Source organism: Artemia sp. Qi Xiang Cuo, chromosome 9 (assembly GCF_049724085.1).
Source record: "Artemia sp. Qi Xiang Cuo chromosome 9, ASM4972408v1, whole genome shotgun sequence".
NCBI lineage: Eukaryota > Metazoa > Arthropoda > Branchiopoda > Anostraca > Artemiidae > Artemia > Artemia sp. Qi Xiang Cuo.
The window spans coordinates 75518056-75536088 of record NC_142802.1 but is presented as its reverse complement, the minus strand read 5'-3'; the positions used below and the strand labels follow the sequence as shown (position 1 = coordinate 75536088).

Below are 18033 nucleotides of genomic sequence, written 5' to 3'. Positions count from 1 at the left end.
CGTGTGTGTGTGTCTGTGTGTCTGTCTCTGTTTGTCGGTCTGTGTGTGTGTGTCTGTCTGTGTGTCTCTGTGTGTGTGTGTCTGTCTTTGTGTGTCTTTCTGTGTGTGTGTCTCTCTGTGTTTGTCTCTCTGTGTGTGTGTCTCTCTATGTTTGTGTCTGTGTGTGTGTCTCTTTGTGTGTGTGTCTATGTGTGTGTGTGTGTTTGTGTGTGTGTCTCCGTGTGTGTGTGTCTGTGTTTGTGTCTATGTGTGTGTGTCTCTGTGTGTGTGTCTCTGTGTGTGTGTCTCTGTGTGTGTGTCTCTGTATGTGTTTCTCTGTGTGTGTGTCTCTGTGTGTGTGTCTCTGGGTGTGTGTCTCTGTGTGTGTGTGTCTCTGTGTCTGTGTCTCTGTATCTGTGTCTCTGTGTGTGTGTCTCTGTGTGTGTGTTTCTGTGTGTGTGTCTCTGTGTGTGTGTGTGTGTTTGTGTCTCTGTGTTTGTATCTCTGTTTGTGTGTCTGTGTGTGTGTGTCTCTGTGTGTGTGTGTCTCTGTGTGTGTGTGTCTCTGTGTGTGTGTCTCTGATTGTGTGTCTCTGTGTTGTGTCTCTGTGTGTGTGTCTCTGTGTGTGTGTCTCTGTGTGTGTGTCTGTGTGTGTGTGTGTCTCTGTGTGTGTGTGTGTGTCGTCTCTGTGTGTGTTTCTGTGTGTGTGTGTGTCTCTGTGTGTGTGTGTCTCTGTGTGTGTGTCTCTGTGTCTGTGTCTCTGTGTGTGTGTGTGTGTCCCTGTGTGTGTGTCTCTGTGTGTGTGTGTCTGTGTGTGTTTGTCTCTGTGTGTGTGTGTCTGTGTGTGTGTCTATGTGTGTGTGTGTCTGTGTGTGTGTGTGTCTCTGTGTGTGTGTCTCTGTGTGTGTCTCTGTGTGTGTGTGTGTCTCTGTATGTGTGTCTCTGTGTCTGTGTCTCTGTTTGTGTGTGTCTCTGTGTGTGTATCTCTGTGTGTGTGTCTCTGTGTGTGTGTGTCTGTGTGTGTGTGTCTCTGTGTGTGTGTGTCTCTGTGTGTGTGTGTCTCAGTGTGTGTGTCTCTGTGTCTGTCTGTGTGTGTTTGTCTGTCTGTGTGTGTCTCTTTGTGTGTGTCTCTGTGTGTGTGTCTCTGTGTGTGTGTCTCTGTTTTTGTGTCTGTGTCTGTGTGTATGTGTGTGTGTGTCTGTGTATTTGTGTCTCTGTGTGTGTGTCTGTGTGTGTGTGTCTCTGTGTGTTTGTCTCTGTTTGTGTCTCTGTGTGTGTGTCTTTGTGTATGTGTCTCTTTGGGTGAAACAGTTTGAGGCATTTTAGGCGATGATTTTAGAAAAAAAAAGCAGAACTTTTAAAATCACAACAACTGAAGGTCAGTAAATATTTCCTTTGGGGGGCCCGGGGCTGGCCTTTGGGGGTCTGGGTGGGCCTTTGGGGGCGCCGGTGATCCTTTGTGAGCTTGGGGGGCCTTTGAGGACCGGGGGCTTCCTTCGGGGTTGGGTAGGAGGATTGGAACCCTTTGGGGTTGGGTTAGAGGACCTCACAACACTGTTCAAATGAAACTTGTGTATTATAACGACCACAGAGTTTCACCATTAAATTCTCTTCTAAATTCTCTTCAAAAATCTTCTTTTAAAATGTCTCTATCTGTTTCGCCGAAATAGTTCCATAACCTGTCTAAAACGGTTTCGCCCAAATAATCCCTAAACGCAAATTCAGCGTGTTCCTTTGTTATTGGCATCTCTGCGCTAACGCATTTCAAATTAATATGAAACCTTTTCGCGCGCTAAAACAATTCATCGCTAAGATGTTTCTTGCCTAATTGTTTCTATGTCCTTTGGTTATTAATATCCTTTGGAGTTCGACCAGTAGAACTGTTCCCGAGGCAAAGACATTAATGATTTTGATCTATTCCTGGAGAAATGTTTCTATGCGAAAATTTTTAAAGTCTGACAGATGATGTCATTGATTGATTGATCTGTCAAGAAAGGGGAAATTAATTTGTTGTTTCTAAGGAGAATTATTGATTCACGATAGGTGAATTGAGGTCGACAGCACAGGTGTTCCAAGGTTGATGTTGTTGTTGTTGTAAGTGCACGCTCTCAGCGAACATTATGTAAATCAAGTTCACAGGTGCTACTCGTGACAGGACCACGTGGTTTATGGTTTTCCAAGTGAGAAAGTTCCTGTTTTTCCAAGTGAGAAAATTCCTGTTTTTTCATTCTCAGTGAGAAAACCATACACCACGTGGTCCTGTCACCCTGTTTTTCAAATTCTCACTGAGAAAACCATATAACAGACATGAATTGCTGTTGACATCCATATATGTGACAAAGTTCCTGTTTTTCAAATTCTCACTGACAAAAACCATTAAACATCCATGAAAAACATCAAATAAATCGACCAACACACATAACCATCCAAGAAAACATACATAAATGTGACAAAATTTCTGTTTTTCAAATTCTCATTGACAAAAAACCATAAACCACGTGGTTCTCGTGCCAATATATGGTGTTAAAAAAAGTTGTAGGTGGCAGCAGGGGTGCCACATGGGAGTCGGACCCCCATCTCTACTTCCGCCCCGTTTATGTTTAGAATTCTTTGAAGACAATTGTTTTCAGAGGCCATAATCCGACGCTCTTGTTATCCATTAAAATGTCATTTGAAGTAATTTAGCAAAAGGTAAAAGGCAAAGAAAAAATTTAATTGAAGGACAAGATACCGAAAAGGAAATAGCACAAATTGTTTTACCAAAAATTGTAAAAGCACATCATTTCTTAAAAAAAACAGTATTTAACAAATAGAAATGTCAGTATTTTGGGTCACCAATTTATGGATACTGAACATGAAATCTGCTTGTTTGAATTATTTAAATATAAATTTATACAATCATTTTTATCTTAAAAACTGGGAATAAATCAGGAACTCAATTTCGAAAAATACATCCATGGACAATTATTCAGTTTTTGGGAAATTGCGGGTGCCAAATTAATAAAAAAAAAACAACAACAAAAAACAAAGAAAAGTGGACGAAAGTAAGATAAAAAGCTACAAATTGAGGCCCTAAATTAGGTTAAGCAGGCGTACAGAAGTTGTCTTTGAGAATCAACAGAGTGTTAATCTTTTTTTCTTCTTTTTTTTGCAGACTAGAACCGTTGTGAAATTTAGCTAATTAGCTTTGATTGTTCTTATTTCCATGCTGAGCCAGGCTCAGCGTGGAAATACTGACGAAATATGGTATGGCCCTAAAAACCTAATTGATTTGAAACAGCCAAAAAATAATCTTAGAAAATCATAATTTCAGATTTAAGTAGACCTAAGAAGGGTCTGTGGGGTAGTGAATTTTTATTTTGATGTCCTTGGTACTTTAACACCTGACGCTTCTTTTGAAAGTCATTCTGAATTCAATATATGAACAGCTGGTTCCATAAAATGAAGCCTCAGCGCCTTATAGTTTGTCCCCCTCCCTTTTTTGTGCCTTCCCGGATTCTCAAACGGGTTTTGCGACTCAGGAATAATTACAGCAGTCAATAAAAAGGGAGCTTCAATGAGTTTTGCATTTTTGAGCTTGAACTTTATTGAAATAGTACAAAATAGGTACCTTGTTGACAAAATAGTGCCCAAACAAGGGTATCATCAAGGAAGGACATGGGTGTCAGCCCAAGTAAAGAACTTGCTAAAAAACAAATGCTATATTGTAACAGATGAAAAAGTTTGTATGCCAAAAAAAGCTTTTCAATTTTCAAACATTGGCCATCATGGAAAATCGCTGGTAGACTAAGAAGTCAAACAAAAGTCTATCAAAAATGATAAAGGAAAAGCAATTTTAACTATAAGCCACAACCAAATTGGCTTCAAATTCACCAAGACAATAAATTCTTGGTATATGCCTAGAAGAGGACCTATAGAGAAGGAAACATGTTAAAAACACTATTTTTACTTCGTAATGTGCTGAATAATTATAGTTAACACATCGTTTATGCAGCTAAGCCTTTTCTCCACTTATTTCAGTCTTTTTCCCACTTTTTCTAAGAAATTTGTAGATTTTTCACAATAAATAAATTGCTTATCCTTTTAATATCATCCGGTATTGACTATCTTTTAGTAATGGTAAGATTTTGAAAATAGTTGAAATTGTAAATATATTGCAGTTACTTTTTTTTAGTTTCTTCTGTCTTTTTTGTTTGCGGTCTCCGTCTCTACTTGTTACATTATAAATAAGTAGTATACAGCTTATACAATGTATTTGCACAATAATCTAGCATAAAATAATTTGCAAAAAAAAGATCGTAGTAAAATTTTGATCGATTCTTGACTTTCAACTTTTTATTTTTTTTAATCAAAATTAAGTTCTATTTGCATTTATAATTCAATCTAATTGTACTAATCCTTTTTCCTAAATAATTACTCTTTTAATTTTATTTATCTGTATTTTTCACCACTAACTAACCCCTAGGACAAATATGGGTAGTCCAAGATGAAAGATCGTGCCGGACAAGTAGTAGAAAAAGAAGTCTCCCTTGGCCTACTTGGTTAGCTCCCTTAGTAGATGCTATTTTTAGATGGGATTTGTCGGCCTTGAGTCCATCTTGAGGCCATCTATTCTTAATGATAGTATATAGATCATAATATCCTTTTATCTATCTACTGTAATAATAAGAACTTATTGTTACCCTTTGTACAAAACAAAGACGCACTAAGAGGAGCAAAAAAAAGAGAAGGAAAAATAAAAAGGAAGCTGACAAAACAAAAACCTCCACAGAGATATTGACAACTTACCTTAAGCACTCATTCAACAAGGGTCAAATTATTTGAGATTTTACATCTTACGACACTAGGCATTAATTCGAGACAAACCAGTGGAAAATCAACAATTCTATTGCAGAGGTTAGTAAATCTACGTGACAGTTGATCCATTTTTTTTATAAGTCTCCAAAACACTGTCCCATCGGGAAATAACTATTACGGGTCCAAATAGGAATACTGAGAAAATTCTTGCAGAACCTAAAGAACAACGATCGGATTTTTTTTTTATCAGAAACGGGAAGACGTTTCCGAAATTTTTTTAAAAACAACATATGTGGTGCTAAAAATGTGTTGTATAGCCGACCAATGGTTCTCTTGTTAAATTGGCCCTTTACCCTAAGGAAAAACTGTTTTCTTAGTATTTCTGCCGGTCTCTTAGCTGTCTTGCTGGTCTCATTGACGTTCCAAATGGAAGGCTTAAATACAAAAGTGAGCAGGAAGATGAGATTGTAGCTGAACCAACTTGGATTGTATTATTGGAGGCAGCCCGGTCTCTGATCCTAAGACAAGAAACTCGGTTTTGGAAGTAGCAACTGAAAGACAATTTCATTCAGTCCACAACAAACAACATCAACGGCGTTCTTGACTGCCTCGAGATTATCAGCTAAAAGAAGAATGTCGTCGGCTTATGACAAGTGACTTGCATCGATTAATGGCTCAATTAGGTGTGGCGGAATCTATCGAGTGACTAGTCTGGTACCGCTATTGAATATTGCAGGAATTAAGGAAAATCTTTTTTAACAACTTGGCACAACCGAATACAATTACTAACATTACCTTGCTAACGTATCCGGATCGATACCTTCTGGTACCACATCCAAAGGGAAATACACACAAATGGATTAACTCCACTTCTAAAAAGAGACAAAATACTTGGGGGTATAGAACCAAGTCAAAGGCCATTGAAATGTCAGTGGCACAAACGTAGAGATTGCTGTTTGAGTTTTTGTGCCTATCAAGAGCTGCTAGAAAAGTGGCATGGGCGTTTTGCACGCCAAGTCCATCACGAAAACCAAATCCATGATCTCACTTCGTGCTAATTCCATTGTAGATAAGCTTCTCAAGAAGGTTTATAATCGTATTACTTACGGTTATCCGTCAATATGTGTTGCAAGAATTAGGATCTTGATTTTTCTTAAAAATAAACGTTACTAGACTTTCACATAGCACATTAGGAACATACTGCTCGGCGATACAGGCCTGGAATAGGATGGTAAGATGTTCAGTCAATTTTGTTGTCCCGTAGATCCGATGTTCAGATTGCAGGCCGTCTGAGCCCGATGCTTTGCCTAGTTTTTGACGAGGAATATGTGCCTAAATACATGCCGGCGTAACGTTGATAAAGTTTTTTTTTTTTTTTTTTAGCATGATCTAACTTTGCAAAATGACCCAAAAGTAAATATCAAAATTCAATGTCAATAAAAGTTGGATCGTCAGAGAATATGGAAAAGAAATAACCTTCCCAAAAGCCTATACCAATCGGATTGTCATCAGATGAAGAAGACGAGGCAAGTTTTGACAAACGCCACCAGAACAGCTGGGTGTTATTTTTAATATGCTGCGAAAGATTGCAGATTTACCGCCTTTTTCATTGCTACATACTTTCTACATACACGCTTGGAGTATTTGACGATCTGAACTAAATGCCTGGCACTGGATAACCGCAATTGGCCCAAGTACAAAACCAGAACTTATGTCAATGTTCAGCGCTCTGAAGTTCACCGTCGTCACTCAGCCCTTTTTTACTTGTTCCAATGTCTAAAGGAAGGAAAAGAGAAGCAACAACCTGAAGAAGCAATAACAAGAGCAATGAATGAGCTAACTCTACCAATAAACAATGCAAATCAATTTGTTCCTGTTTATAGACGTACATATTAAATGAAATGGAGTCCAAAATTTTGACAACATAGAATCTAATGCAGTCTGATATAGAGATAGATCAAGACGATCCCAGCAAGACTTAAAGAACCAAACAGGCCTTTGCACGTGAATAGGTAGAAAATAAGTGAGTCGAAACTGCAAAATAAGAACTGAAAATAATTGAGTCGGGTATCGCTGCAAATAAATACAGTCTTAGTTTCTGACCGAACCTTATGAATGGATTTAGAAAGTGAAGCACAAGCCTCACGGGATCCTTTATTTTCTGGTTATTTAGTATTATTTGAAGCAGACTCAAATCCAGACGTAGATACGCGGTTGGTCTATTTGTCAGGTATTCTTGTTCTTTTCTACTGCATTTTCTTACGTTTTTAAGTTTTTCTTTTTAGTCATTCTGCCTTGATTATCTCTGTACTCCCCACAGATTAACGCTTAACCCTTTCTTAAACACCCGAAACGTACCAAAGCTCTATACCTTTGCCTTATCCCTCCGAACGAAGCTAGGAGAAAAACAAAAATGGGTATTGGCCCTTTCCCCTCCGTACAGACTTCATTAACTCCCTAGAAAACTCTCAAAAGGGATTGTACAGCTAGACCATATCAGTTTCTACCTGGCCAGTCAGCCCCCCCCCCCCGTGGTCCACAAACAATACCTAGCTATTCCTTTCCTTCTTCATATCAAAATTTAAATCTTTAACTTATCTCAGTCCTTCATTCATGTCAGGATTTCTTTTTATGACCCAGTTCACGGAATTTAAGACGCAGTTATATTTGGAAAGTCACATTAAAACCTTACAAGTGTCATGTAATTCAATTAAAATTTAAACAGTTTCTCTTCATCTTCCACAGAATATTGAACTTTATTCCCTTTGTCCAGTATTCACGCTGGAGTCTATGATAAGAAATTTCAATTTTTTACAACTTTGACAGAAGTAGTCGAATATCTGAACTATAGAATCCATGTGATTTCTTTTTTTGTTAAGTTGTTTTGACTGCATTTTCTTATGTATTTCATAAATGATATAATGAATCAAGCTATTTACCTTTCAAAAGTGTCTATTGGAAACTTTTTTCCATTTTTTCTTTTGCTTTTCTAATAAATTAAACTTTGAAATCCTATTGAAATTGTTTGGGTTGTCATTTCGATATATTCTAGGAGAAGAGGGGGAGAGTAAAGGGAAAAATTTCCAACGGGTTTTGTTGGAAATAAAAAAAATTCTAACCTATTGATAATATTTGGAAGGGGAGGTAGACTAGAAAACATGAAAAGCCTTAATCCTACCCCTATACCCTGCTGCTATTATTATTTCCTGTAAAGTTCTAAAAATAAATCTCGTGGCCCCGAGTATGGCTCATTTTCTTCGAATTTCTGTTTCCAGGGTATATTGTCATTGTTAATGTTGGGCACAAGTGACATTTATGCTTTGATTGATTATGCAAGTTTTGTTGAATCAATGTTCTTAACATGGACCATTGCTGGATTAATATATATGAGATACACACGGCGAAATATGAAGAGACCTATTAAGGTACAGTAAATTTTATTTTTCTGACATGTATTTTTTTTATTATTTTATTATTACGGACAAACTTATCGGGAAATTCATGGGGCATGGGCAATGTATTATTTTTTCTACAATTTATTGGGGGAAGCAACTGCCCCCACCCCAAACGACCCCACTGTCTATAGATAGACAATGCAAAAAATAAAAGATGGGTACACAAGTAAGTAAAAAGAGGTAACCCCTACTCCCAGAAGACGACCGTGGTCTGATATCCGATTCTTGAATAAAACACCGACACTTTTCTTTGAATTCTGTTTTCTCAATTATTTTGATCAAATAAAAGGCACACCAATTTTCAGAAATTTCTAACCCCGTAACCAAGAAGATGACCGTGCTCTAACATCCTGTTCTTACTTTCAATTCCCTCTTCCTAGTAGAAATTGAACCAAATTCTCATTTTTTTATTTATTTTTTATTATTACAAGAGTACAATTCACTGTGAGCTGATATCATCAATATCAGATTATATCAATGTTCACCAGCTTTGAAAGTACTACTCTATTTAGGCAGTTATAATCTGGGAAAATTCACTTGGCTAAAGCTGAATGTTGAAAGTTTTGTTAAAACATAAAAGGAAGACTTGAATGAGAGTCAATTACCAGTCATAACTAGCTGAATATTCAGTTTTACTCGTTTTTATCTGCCGACAATTCAAAATAACCAAAGTCATAACCTTAGCAGGTTGTAAAATCAGTTGAAATATTTATCCACCATTTTGTATTGTTCCTTTTTAAACTTTACACGAAACAGAAAAATGGTGGGAAGAGAGAGGAGAAGGGGGCAGGCATATGAGATGTTGTTTTATGTGACTCTTTTTACACTTTCTTGTCTTTCCACAATTTTCTGGCTTTATTTTACTTCATTTTCAAACTTTTAGCCCCCTCGCTCCCCCAGCACAGTCCTTCGTTTGCGTCTTGGGGAAGAGGAATATATCCTAGGCGGTAGATAAAGTATCAAGGATTATCAATGTTGTTTGTTTTCGGGGACGAGTGGAACAAAAATTGTCTAAAAATTGATTTTTTTTTAATTGTACGCGTTCCTACCATTACCACTTTTTTTTGGGAAAGGGGCAATATTGGGGAGGAGTTTTTTACAATAAAATCCTGTCAGACTTTCGTAGACCTCTCCATAACACAAAAAAAGGACATGCAAGTTTAGGTGAATTGCACGTTTTAAATATTTAACTCTGAATAATCATTGAAAAGACGATAAGAATCGTCTTACGGGTTTTGGGTAAGTCTAAGACCCAGATACTGGTCATTTTATGTTCCAGTTATATTTTACTTTACGTTTCTTGACATTTTCATTATATGTACTCCTTTGCATGTCGATTGGGATCCACTAAACTTGCCTTAAATTCAAAGCTATTCGGAAGTATTGACGAAAACTACAATGCATTTCCATCATCAAACAGTTCGTGGTAACGAACTGTAAGTAAGGAGCGACCCGGCTAAACAGTAACCGAAACCCTAAAAACAGAATTTTGATACCCATAGAAATATCAACAGAATTGGCTTATTATCCTGATTCAAAATATATAAGTTTCATTAAGTTTAGTCTTACTCATCAAAGGCTATGAGCCTGAGAAAATTTGCCTAATTTTTGAAAAAAGGGAAACACCCCCTAAAAGTCACAGAATCTTAATGAAAATCACACCATCAGTTTCAGCGTATCAGACAGCCCTACTGTAGTGGTTTGAAGCTCCTATCTATAAAAAATTTGGAATTGTGTAATTTTGCCAGAAGAAAGAACACGGATGCGTGTATATTTTTTATTTATTTTTTCCCTAGGGACGATCGTATCGACCCAGTGGCCTTAGAGTATCGGGAGAGTATCATTCGAATGAAAATAAAAAGTTCTAGTGTCCTTTTTAAGTGACCAAAAAGAGTGGACGGCAACTAGGCCGCATCCCACGCCCCTTTTTTCTTAAAATCGTCCAATCAAAATTTGAAACAACCATTTTGTTCAACATAGTTGAAAGGTTATATAACTATGCTTTTGGAGATAACACACTTCCCTCAGCCCCTGGGAAAAGTTCTTTAAGTTAAAAAATTTGCCCATTGTTTATGTATAGTATTTGTTATTGGAAAGTATGCATACATTTTTCGAGTGGGGAGGCGAATTTTCTTCTGGGGGGATTCTCCAAGGGGAGAATTTTCCATGGGGAGGTAATTTTCAATGCAATCTCCCCCTGTCAACCCCCCCCCCGCCCCGAAAAATATCTGTATACTTCAAAATAGCTAATATTATATGTAAACAATGGGTAAAGTTCATATTTTGCAGCCCTTCCCCCGGGGCTGTGGGGTCGAATTATCCTTAAAGACATAGTTATTACATCTTCCGACTATTCTGAACAAAATGGCTATCTCAAAATTTTAATTGGATAGTTTTGGGAAAAGAGGCAGAGCAGGGCAATAGCTGCCCTCCAATATTTTTGGTTATTTAAATAGGGCACTAGAAATTTTGATTTCAAATGTAATGAGCCCTCTACCGATGTTCTAGGATCACTGGTTTAATGCGATCACCCATGGAGAAAAAACAGCAATAAATAAACAAGTATCCGTAATAAATAAACACGTGATCTTGTTGCATCTGATAAAAATTTGGTATAGCCATTTTGTTCAAAATAGTTCAAAGGTTAAATAGCTATGTTTCCGGGGTTGACAATACCCATATAGTCCCCGGGGCAAGGGCTGTAAGTTATACAAGTTGCCCATTGTTAACATATAAGGCTTTTTCTATTGAGAAAAGAGGGCTTGTTTGAGCCTGGGTCTCCAAAAAAGCTTAGGATATTAAGGTGAAATCTTAAGGAAATGTTGAAAGAGATACTGAACACAATCAAAACACGCTATGTACTTGCTGGTTGTCAAAAGGGAATATCAGCAATATCTAAGGAGCGGCTATGGTTATTATGTTGAAACTTTCAAGGTATTTCGAGGGATTGTTGACGAGGGACTTGAAGGTAATCGGCCCTCCTCCTTGCCCTTTTTAGGTGCTTTTTCTTCTCAACACTGATTGAAATTTTGAAATTGCCATTCCGTTCAAAATATTTAAAAGATCCAGCCTCTATGCCTCCAAGGATGCCATGCCTCCCACACCCCGGGACAATGATTGTAAAGTATAAAATTTTCCCATTCTTTACAATCAGGATTTATCATAAGGAAAAGAGGAAATGTTTGGTTCTAGGTGTATCTGAAAAGGCTAAGGGCATTAAGGTGAAACTTTGTAGATTGTGCTCCACAATCTGCCTCCACAATTTGTAGAGGGGAATGTTAAATTTAATCAAAAGGTACTACGTGCATCCAGTTTATCAAATAGGAAGATCTGCAATATATAAAGAACGTTTGAGGGTATTAAGTTGAAGTTTTCAAGACATGTTGAGGGGATGTTGAATAATGGTCAGAGGGCTGCCAGTCATCCTCCCATGCCCATTTTAGCTGCCCTCCCTTCAAATACATTCTATCAAATACTTTGAAATACTCATCTTGTACAATAATATAAAAGTCAAATAACTATGCCTGTAGAAATGACATAAACCCCCACAGCTTTGGAGAGAGCTGCCGAATACAATCGTAACACACTGTGCGCATATTGGTTGTCAAAAGGGCGTATCGGTAATATCTAAGGAATAGCTGAGAGCATTAGGTTGAAACTTCCAGGGTATGTTGAGGGGATTTCAAATAATGATCAGAGACAACCAGCCCCCTCGCCCTATTTGATTTCCCCCACCTCAACACTGATCGAAATTTGTAAAAAGTCATTTTGTTCAAAATAGTCAAAATTTCTAGTAACTATGCTAGAAATAGTTCGTAGCTATATTGATTTAGTTTTGATTTACCTCAAATTTCCCCTCAATATCGTAAATGGAGTAGTATGATAGTATAAATTGTAGTGGTAGCAGCAGTAGTGGGGATAGTTGTACTAGTAGTTGTAGCATGCAAATATTGGCTTTTTGAGCATCTCCTTTATCATTTCTTGAAAGCTCCAAATTAATATACACAGTCATTCCTGAGTTATGCCCTTTTGACAATCCGTATACACATAATATGTTTTGCTTTAGTTCAAAGCCCCCCTCAACATTTTCTGAAAGGTTCACCTGAATGCCCTATGTATTTTGGGAAAATAGTAGTCAAACATGCATATCATTTCTCAACAACATATACTATATGTGAACAATGAGTGAATTACCTAACTTACAGTCCGTGCCCTGAGGATTGAGGGGAAGTTGACATCATCAAATATATTATTACTGGACCTTTCAACTATACTGAGCAAAATAGATTTCTTAAAATTTTGATCTGACATGTTTTGGGAAATGACAGGCTTGGGGGCAGGTTGCCCTCCATTCACTTTTGATTCTTAAAAAGGGCACTAGAACCTCCGACTTCCAATCAAATGAACCCCATTCGACGCTTACCTGTTCCATAAAAAAACTTATATGGCCGAGGCATAATTTACAGCCCTTGCCCCTGGGCTCTGGGGGTTGTTTTCACCTTGAAGGCATTTTTATATGCTCTTAGGCTATTGTGAACAAACTGACTATCTCACAATAACGATCTGATGCGTTTGAGGAAAAGAAGGCACCAGGGGGGGGTTGCTAGTTGCCTTCCATCACTTTTGACTCTGAAAAGGGAACTAAAACTTTACGCTTTCAATCAAATGGGCCTCCTCTAAAGTTCACACGACAATCCCTTCCTTGAAAACCTCATATGCCACCAGAGCATAACTTGCAACTCCTGCCCCTAGTCTATGGGGAGTTATGTCAGCCCCGAAGACCTTGTTATGTGTTCTTTGGATTATTTTTCGGACAAACGGCTATTTCAAAATAACTATCGGATGTATTTGAGGAAAATAGGACGTGAGGGGGGTGCCCTTCGATCAGTTTGACTCTTAAAAATGGCACTAGAACTTCTTATTTCCAATCCATTGAGCCCCTTCCGAAGTTTATACGATCACCCTTTCCATAAGAACCTCATAAGTCCCTGGGGAATAACTTACAACCCTTGCCAGGAGGACTCTAAGGGGGGGGGCGTGTTCATCCTCAAAGATCTAATTACTGGAACTTTCAACTATGCTGAACAAAATAGCTATCCCAAAATTTCTGATTGGATGCGTTTGGGTAAATAATCGGCATGGGAGAGGGCTGGCTGCCCTCTAATAACTTTCAGCTATTAAAACGGACACTAGAATTTTCAATTTCTAACTAAATGAGCTTTTTTTACAGTCTGTACGACAACTTCTTCTATGCGAAGTGTAAAAAAAAATACAGTGTCCACATTTTTTTTTCACTTAGGCAGGGCTATTGCGCTGCCTATGACATGATCATTTATTCTAATTTTCTGTTTGTTTTGGGTTACATTGTTTCCTTAATTCTAATTTTTCGGTCGTTTTGAGTTTGAATTATAATAAAAAAAATTTATACCCTCTGTACAAACGTAAAATGCTGATAGAGGAGTAATTAAAGGAAAAAGAAAAAAATACACACACGCACTAATAAATTACAACATAGGATATAAAAAAGATGTAATGAAAACACCTCTAATGAATAACAATACTATCGGATGCAATTAAGGGGAAATCAACGATACATTCCTTACACTTTTCAAACCTTAACGCAAGTTCTTCCATTTTCAACGTAATATCAAACACTCTGTATTTCTTAACTATGTAGGTATTCCTGATCCAGAAGGGAAGGCCAAGAAAAAAGTTACAATATCTAAAGAACTGTCTACGGATTATAAGGCCTTCAGTCTTTAAAAAAAAAACTTCCAAACCGGCGTGGTAAAAATATATATGGGGCGCAAACAATGCATTATGGAGCCTTCCTAGGTAATTATAGAATTTTATTTCTGCTAGTCTTAAGTTTGATGTGGATTTTTGCTTTTTGTTGAAAAAAACTTCTTTTTCAAAAAGATGTTTTTTAATTAATATGAAAAAAATTGCGTCTCCCCAATTTATTTGTGGAATAGCGACGTATCTTGAAAATGTGTTTATTAAAAGGAGATCTTAGATACGAAGTATTTCATCTATGATATTCATTTGTGTATTTTCAGTTGGAAGACTAGAGACTGCTGATCCGCATTTATAGTATTTGCAGTTAAATTTTTTTCCATGGCTGTTTTTGGCTTTAAATACACTTTATCTTATCTGTATAACTTCTTTCTCCTACATATGATTTTTTCCCCAAGGGTTGTTTTATTTTGCTAGAGTTGGCACTTCACATGTCCAGGGAAATTGATTCCCTGGGCATGATTTTGGCACCAATTACCGGCTTAGGTCGATCCAATCTCAGCAACATATTCCACAAAATGCCCTAATTCATGGTCAGACACCGAGTAGGATGGTCAGAGGCTTTAGAAACTATTTACGAAACATGTTTGTGAAGTTTATCCGTGAAATTAGACACTATTTGTGAAACACGTACTTACTGTTGTGCTTCTGGGCAGTCAAATTGCAATTTCAGCCAAAGATTTGTCCTAAGCAACCTAAAATACGACGAACTTTGATTTTGGCACTTATCAGAATTTATTTAATAATTTTGACTCGTTGGACCACTTAGGATAGGATCTTGTGTTGGGGAGATTTTGCTTAGTGAAGAGTTGTGTGCATGGAGAATTTTGTGGTCACTAATTTTAAGCACTTTTTATCCATTTTAGCATTTAATGTTCATAGTTTCGAATAATTTGCCTAATTTGATGCATTCAGATTTCATTTACCTTTAATTTCTATGCTAACATAATATAACATGTAATACAGAAACTTGCATTTCATTGCCTAACATTCTCAATCCTATCTGACAAAAAATTGCCTTATTTAAATTTTTGTTTATTGACTAGAAACCTTTTTATCTTCCATTCCTCTTTTTCTTCAGTTCTTATTTTAACCACTTCATTCCCTTAGTAACTTTGCATAATCTCTGCTTAGATTCCCATTTCTATGTAGGAAACCAAAAGAGACAGGACTCTAGGGATTTTAAAAATAGCCCAGCGTGTTCAAATGAAAGTCAAATTTAGATTATATAAAAGAGTAACGATATATCCCGGTCTAGTTCAGTAGTAATATGAGGCAAAATATGTGAAAGAAAAACTCAATTAGAGAGTTAGTAAAAAGCAAAGTTCTTCCCCTGCATTAAATATTATTTCTAACTCAACGCTACTTTATATGGAAGGAATGATCGTAGAAATAGGGCTTATTCCATTAGAAATTGAAATTCTTGGTGCTTTTCCCAAGAATGAATATGATTGAAGAGCAACAAGTATCCCTGTTTTAACGTTTTTACCTCCATAATCCCTGTACTCCCCAAGGTGTCGGGTCAAAACTCCTTGACAGCCATTTTACTCAGAATAGTCAAAATAAATATACCTTTAGGGACTTACATAGCCCTAGGGGTAAGGACTGTAATTCAGGTAAATTTACCATTTCTCACATATATGTTTTATGGCAAGGAAAAGATGGGTAATTAAGATCTTCATTTGACAAGAAACTTTTAGAACTTTTAGGGGTAAAAAAAAGAGCAAAGATTTGCATCTGTCGTTGGTTGCATTGAAACTTAAACCCGTAAGTGCTTGGACAAGGACGACTTTAATGTGCAAAAGAATATGTTTTGGGGACATCGGTCTCCAAAAAAGCAGGCAATATAAAGAGCCGAAGTTTTATTTCTGATTGCCTCGAAACTTGTACCTGTAAGTCGTTGGGCCAAGGGAACCCCTATGTGAAAAATTAAATCACCTAAAAAACAGGCCATAGAAAGGGCTAAAATGTTTTCTTTGAACGGTTTGAAACGTATGTTCCTAATTCTCTATTCTCGAAAATAATTTTAAAATCAATTTTTCTTCACATTTTAACCAACAAAGTTTTATTATGGTCTAATTGTAAGAATATTTATAAATCACTTTCAGCTTTTCAGTACAGTCCAATCCAATCAAGAAAAATACATTCTTTCCTTGCTGAGGTCGGCATTGCCCGGTCTAAATACCAAGTAAGTTTAAAGTCTACCGAAGAAAAGCATTGATTTTTCAGATAATCTTTTGTGATGAATCGATGTTGCTACTACGGTAAGGAGTGATACGGGTGGTTAGTGACCAAAACTCTAAAAAGAAAACAGAATTTTGGTATTAAAACATGACCTGGGAAAATTTGGCAGATTTTCGAAAAAGGGGGGAAATACCCTTTAAAAGTCAAGTAATATTAATGAAAATCACACCATCAGATTCAGCGTATCCGAGAATCCTGTTGTAGGAGTTTCAAGCTCCTATCTGCAAAAATGTTTGATTTTGTATTTTTTGCCAGAAGAAACATCCCGGATGCGTGTTTATTCCCTAGGGGTTTTGGCATCGAACTAATAGTCCTAGAATATTGGGAAAGCGCTCATTTGAACGGAAATTCAAAGTTTTAATGCCCTTATTCAATGACCGAAAAGATTGTAGGGCAACTAGGCGCCCGCCCTGCCCCCTTTTTCCCTCAAAGTCGTCCGATCAAAATTTTGAGATAGCCATTTTGTTCAGCATAGTTGAAAAGTCTAGTAACTATGCAATTAGAAATTCATATACAATTTTTTTTATTTTTCCTACTTTATCTTTGCCAACTCAATTTTGCATCTGGAGATGTTAAGGGCAATTGTCCGGGGGAAGTTTTTACCGGGGTTAGAATTGTCTAGATTATCTTTTCTTGGGAGGAGGGATTTCCCACGGAAGAAGTTCTACTTGGGAAGTTTCCACGGGATAAATTCCCCAGAGGGAATTTTCTGCGGGACCAAATTTCTACTAGGGGGCAGGGTATTTGCAGAAAAAACTTTTCCACAGAGATGGGGATTTCGCAAATGATTTTAAAAACAATCAAAAATTAAAGTCATTTTCAAATGAAAATACGCTAAGAAAAATTTTTCAGTCGCAATTGTCCGCAAGAAATTTTGCAGGAGGAATTTTAGGCTCGAATAGAATTGTCTGGTGGTAATTTTTCTGGAGTAGGGGTATTCTACGTGGAGGTAAGGAATTTTCCATGGAGAGACACGGGGTTTACCGGTATTATTTAAACACGATCAGAAATCAAATAAAAAACATTTTGTTCAACTGAAAGTGAGGAGCAACATAAGAACTTAAAACGAACAGATATTATTACATATAAGAGGGGGTTTCCCCCTTCTCAATACATCTCTGTTGACGCTGAAGTTTGACTTTTGTCCCAAATTTCTGAGATTGATTCCTGAAACACAAGTGCCATTTAATTAGAATAATTAGCTATTTTAAATGTTCTAGAAATACTTTAGCGTAAAGAGCAAGGTTTTGATGAGGGGACAACACGCTTAATTGACGGAATAATTTCTGTTCGTTTTCAGTTTTACTATTGCTTCTTACTTTCGGTTGAAAAACTCGTTTTTTTTAAAACTGAAAGCAAGGAGCAATATTAAAACTTAAAATGAACAGAAATCATTCCGTATATAAGGAGGGCTGCCTCCTCCTCAATACCTTACTCCTTATGCTAAAGCTTGAATTTTTGTTCCAGTTCTTTAAGAACGACTCCTGAAATACAAAAGCCTTTTAATTAGAATCAGGAGCTATTTTAAAAGTACTAAACAAATTTATCGTAAAGAGTGTGGTATAGACGAGGGGGCAACTCTCTCATATATAGAATAATTTCTGTCGCTTTAAGTTTTACCGTTGCTCCTTACTTTCAGTTGATTTTTTTTTAATTATTTAATTTATAATCTTTTTCAAATAATCCCAAATAAACTACCTTCTCCTTCATTAACCCACCCCCCCCTAAAAAAATACTCCGTGGAAAGTTCCTCCCACTTAAA

At 36.9% G+C, this 18033-nt stretch overlaps 1 protein-coding gene across 4 annotated transcripts in view; it reads left to right on the top strand.

Annotated features, from left to right (window-relative positions):
• Positions 1-18033, top strand: part of gb (solute carrier family 7 member genderblind) — a 197498-nt gene that overhangs the window by 131828 nt on the left and 47637 nt on the right. For 3 of the 4 annotated variants that reach the window (XM_089094183.1, XM_089094181.1, XM_089094182.1), the window contains exon 10: positions 8052-8201. The exons of the other annotated variant lie outside the window; for it this stretch is intronic. In XM_089094183.1, coding sequence (XP_088950309.1) covers positions 8052-8201 — 150 coding nt within the window. The remainder of the gene's footprint in view (positions 1-8051; positions 8202-18033) is intronic. 4 annotated transcript variants of the gene reach the window in all.